This window comes from Elephantulus edwardii, unplaced genomic scaffold (genome assembly GCF_000299155.1).
Source record: "Elephantulus edwardii isolate Elephantulus edwardi_28Jun2011 unplaced genomic scaffold, EleEdw1.0 scaffold00093, whole genome shotgun sequence".
NCBI classification, from domain to species: Eukaryota; Metazoa; Chordata; class Mammalia; order Macroscelidea; family Macroscelididae; genus Elephantulus; species Elephantulus edwardii.
This window is the reverse complement of record NW_006399843.1, coordinates 2,846,193-2,850,796: the sequence shown is the minus strand read 5'-3', so window position 1 is coordinate 2,850,796 and position 4,604 is coordinate 2,846,193. Positions and strand designations below refer to the sequence as shown.

Sequence of the window (4,604 nt, the reverse complement as noted above, 5' to 3'; positions counted from 1 at the left end):
GCAGTGCGGTTGGCGCAAGATAGAGCAGGGTTTAGGGCTGTTGTGCATAGGGTCGCTATGAGTCGAAAACGACTCGACGGCACATAACAACAACTATGTGTCAAAGAGAACTCTGGTGGTTTAGTGATAAGGATCTGTGCTGCCAAGCCAAAGGTATGCGATTCAAATCCACCAGCTGCTCTGAGGGAGAAAGATGGGCAGTCTTCTTCCACGTGGTTTACTGTCTCTGAAAACCCACTGAAGGGTCAGCTATGGATTGGTTCTGATTCGATGGTACACAACAACAAGGTGCCGGCTGTTGTGCTAAAAGCTGGGACCATAAACAAAAAGGACTGCTCTCTAAGTGCTAACTCTTCAGTAGGAAAAGATGATTCTCAGCAAGTCAATGCAGTAACGTGTGTGGCTCTTTAATGAAGATTTATCAAGGTTGTGACAACAGGGAGAAAAGACCTTGTATTCTTATTACCATTGAGTCTCTGGGCAGATGTGAGAGGGACAGGCTTCACCAGCAGAAGGCCTGGCCTGAACAAAGTTGGGGATGGGAGATGCAGGAGGTAGCCTGATCATGGGGGGCTGAGGGAGGAGTGATTGCAGTCAAGACAGTATAAACGGACCGATGTTTAATCCTCTACTAATTGTACAGTAGAGTGAGAAAGCAGAAAGAACTAGAGGTTGGGATCCTCAGGGAAGGCATCCTTGTCAAAATCTGAGCTGCACTTGGGAGTCCCCCAGATGAGATCCTTACCATTGTCTCTTTTCAATCACCCCTTACAGAGCCATCACTGTTCGTGCAAATACAAATGCTATGTACGCTTCTCTGACACTGAATGAATCCGGTAAGTTCTCCTCATTCTTAAAGAGTTGCATATCTGGAGGTAACTCCATCAGCATGGAAAATTACCCTGCAGGTGATAAGGGTGGAAAATGGATCTTCTAATCATGTATTGAGGCCCCTTGATGTCATAGTTTGTACCCATCTACTAACTGACAGGTTGTCATTTGAACTCAACCAGTGGTACCCTGGAAGAAAGGCTTGGTGAACTGGTTTCACAAAGACAAGACAAGAAAACCCCACGGAGCAGTTCTACCTTGTAACACAGGACTTTGCCATGAGCAAGACTCATGCCAACATTTTATTGTGGTTTAGGTGAAAGTCCACAGAGTAAATAAGTTTCCCCTTCAACAATGCATACTTTTTTTTCTTTTTTTTAGACTTGAGCAGCAACCCCTTCAATGCAATGGCATACCTTTCCACTTCTTCCCTGAGTCCCTCAATCCCACTCACCTTTCTTTCTTGCTAATTTCTGCCTTCAGAACTTCGCTTTGGAGCAAATGCTAGTCTTTCAGTCTCGTTCATTTCATTACTCTGAGAACTGTGTTCCTCAAGAATGCTGCTGTCCACTGTATAGGCCTGTGTAGTGATTCAGTTTCATGTTCAAGAAAGATGTGCATCAGGGCTGCATCCTTTCTCCCTATCTTTCAATCTGTATGCTGAGCAAATAGTTTGAGAAGCTAGACTCTGTGAAAAAGAATGTGGCATTATGATTGGAAGAAGACTCTTCAACAACATGTGTTAAGTAAATGACACAATCTTGCTTGCTCAAAGTGAGGAGTACCTGAGATGCTTGCTGCAGAAGGTCAAGGTGTATGCAGCCTTCATTATAGATTACATCTCAACATCAGGAAAACAAAATCTCACCACTGGGCCAATAGGCAATATCTTGTTGGATGGAGAAAAGGTTGAAACTGTCAACAATTTCATCATACTTGGATCTACAATCAAAAACCTTGGTGCCAGCAGTCAGGAGATCAGGAGATGTATAGCTTTGGGTAACTCAGCTCTTAGGGACATCTCTAAAGTCCTGAATAGCAATCATGTCAGTTTAAATAGCAAGGTGTGCCTGATTCAGGCCATGGTTTTTCCAATAACCTGTTATGCATCAAAGAGCTGGCCAATGGAGAAAGTTGATGGAAGAATAAGCAAAGCCTTTGAGGCATGGTGTTGAAGAGTACTGAATATTCCACGGACTGCCAACAGGTATGTCTTGGAGAAAGTGCAACCAGAGTGATCCTTTGATGCAAGGATGGCAAAGTTCCATCATACACATTATGGGTATGTTTCTAGGATAGGTTATTCCTTTGAGAGAGACATCGTGCTCAGAAAGGTGAAGGGTTAGCAAAACAAAGGAAGCCTGTCAGCATGATGGGTTGATACGATGACTGCAGCAAAGGCTTCAAGTGTGTCAGAGATAAGGATGGCGCAGGTTGAAACAGAGTTCAGATCTGTTGTTTACAGTGCAGCTAGGAGTCTTACATGATTCAGCAGCACCTAATGACAACACAACAAGGGCCACTGCCTAAGGATTTCACCAGTCTATCTATCAGAGAAATAAGTGGTTTTGTTCTATATCTTCTTTGCACTCCACGCAGGACCTTCTATTAAGATCCCAGTGAGTAGAGTCAGTAACAATAGCCGAGCGCCACCCACTTCTAGTCTCAGCCTAACAGAGGCTGTGCTCTGCATGGTTCATTAGTCCTTTGGACTGAATTGTTTCCTTGAGTTAAAGAGAATTTTTTCAGTGGCTTTTTAGAATACAAGGCCCTACTAAGAGCAAGAAACATTAGTCATTCTCCTGGTCCAGATAACAAGTCTTCAGGAGCCCCAAACACTGATGTACATCTAATGTGAGATCCATTTTCCAATCAACCATGCATTGCAAAATGTATTCAAACAAGATATCTATTTTCAACAACAAATTTTTAAGTAATTATGCCTAATGGCACTGTTACAGGAGAATCGTAACTGTTCCTGTGGCGGTTTCTCCTCTGTGAAAAGACTTGGATGGTATTTTTTTTTCCTCAAGGACATTGTTTTAATGAACACTCATGTAAATGCTTAGAAAGCTGTTTGTGTCTAATGAAGACCCACTAGCTCCTTGCAAGTTGATGAGACGTCAGATCCGACTCATGGTGATCCCATATGTGTCAGAGTAGAACTGTGCTCTAGAAGGGTTTCCACAGCTGAGTGCTCAGATGTAAGTCACCAGGCCTTTCTTTCAAGGTACCTCTCAGACACAAAAACCACCAGCCTTTCAGTTAGCAGCCCTGAGAGTTAATTTTTTTGCATTACTTCTATTCTCTCCTTACTTCTAAGTCCTATGCTGATAAAAACCAATTTATAAAAAAAGTAATCGGACTTTCTGGCTCAGCAGTTTGTGTCCTGGGGAAAAGCCAAATAAACTCAGACTGTGCCACAGAACTGAAAGGCACACTGCAAGCTGGCAGAAAAATTCAGCAGCCCATTTAGCTCGTGGGCCTTGGCCTTCTCTCCTGCCTCTTACTCATATCTGGTGTCATATAGACAATTAGGACTCAGTGATCCTATAAGATCTACCCTAAGGTTTCCCAGAATGCAATCTTTATGAAACTAGACTGGCCCACCTTTCACCTGTGGCGCTGTGGTGCATTTGACTAACCGGTTGGCAGTCAGGCCCTTAACCACTATGCCACCAGGCTCCCATTGTCTCTTCCTGATGTTGTTATGTACCGTAGAGCTGAGACTGACCCCTAGCTGACCTTTAGTGGGTTTTCAGAGGCTGTAAATCACATGGAAGGAGACTGCCCATCTTCCTCCCATGGAGTAGCTGGTGGATTCGAACCATGTGCCCTTTGGGTTGGCAATGCAAATCCTTACCACTAGGTCACCAGAGTTCCCTCTCTTCTTACAATAGTCTTCCCCATATTAGCTCACAACTTCCCTAGGTAGTACAAATGATTACCTGCTATTCACTATCTGAAAGCTTGGCTAGTAAGCTATTCTTGAGATCCTTCTCCAGTAGGAGCTGGCCATCTGCTTCTGAAAGTTCACAGCCTACAAGACGCTCTGGAATAGCTCTACTCTGCAGATATGGGGTCACCGTGAGTCAGAATCAAAGTCAACAGCAACTAACAACAACCACATGTCAACTCCAGGATTTCCAGGCTTAGGTATCCTCCCACGGCTACAGGGTTGGTCTTCTCTACTAGCCAAGCAAGCTGGGCTCAGAGAACCAATACCTGGACAGATCTCCCCATGTGAAAAAGACCGTAGAGCCTAGAAGTGGGTTTCTGAAGCTTGAACACAACAGAAAGAGATTTTGAGTTTGGATGAGCATCTCTCTCCTCCCTATGAAGTGGAGATGGCAGTTCAACTATTCATACACAAGTTCAAGCTGAAGCTGAGGAAAATGAAACCAAGTCCACGGAACCAAAATATGCCTTTGAGTCTATCCACCCAGAATTTCAGAATCATCTCAGGAACAGGTTTGAGGCCTTGAACACTAATGAGTGAAGACCAGATGAGTTGTGGGAGGATATCAAGGGTAACATCCAGGAAGAGTGCAAACAGTCATTGAAAAGACAGAAGAGAAAGAGAAGACCAAAGTGGATGTCAAAAGAGACTCTGAAAATTGCACTGGAGTGCAGAGAACCCAAAGCATAAGGAAGAACTCAAGATACCAAAGAGTTGAATAGAAGATTTCAAAAGGCAGCGCAGGATGACAAAGTAAAATATTACAATGAAATGTACAAGGAGTTGGAGTCAGAAAATCAAAAGGGCCGAACTC

General features: G+C 43.8%; 1 protein-coding gene across 1 annotated transcript in view; it reads left to right on the top strand.

Annotated features, from left to right (window-relative positions):
- The window catches only part of PLET1 (placenta expressed transcript 1), a 17,812-nt gene that overhangs the window by 10,662 nt on the left and 2,546 nt on the right, over positions 1-4,604 (top strand). Inside the window, exon 3 of the mRNA XM_006890866.1 lies at positions 775-836. Coding sequence (XP_006890928.1) covers positions 775-836 — 62 coding nt within the window. The remainder of the gene's footprint in view (positions 1-774; positions 837-4,604) is intronic.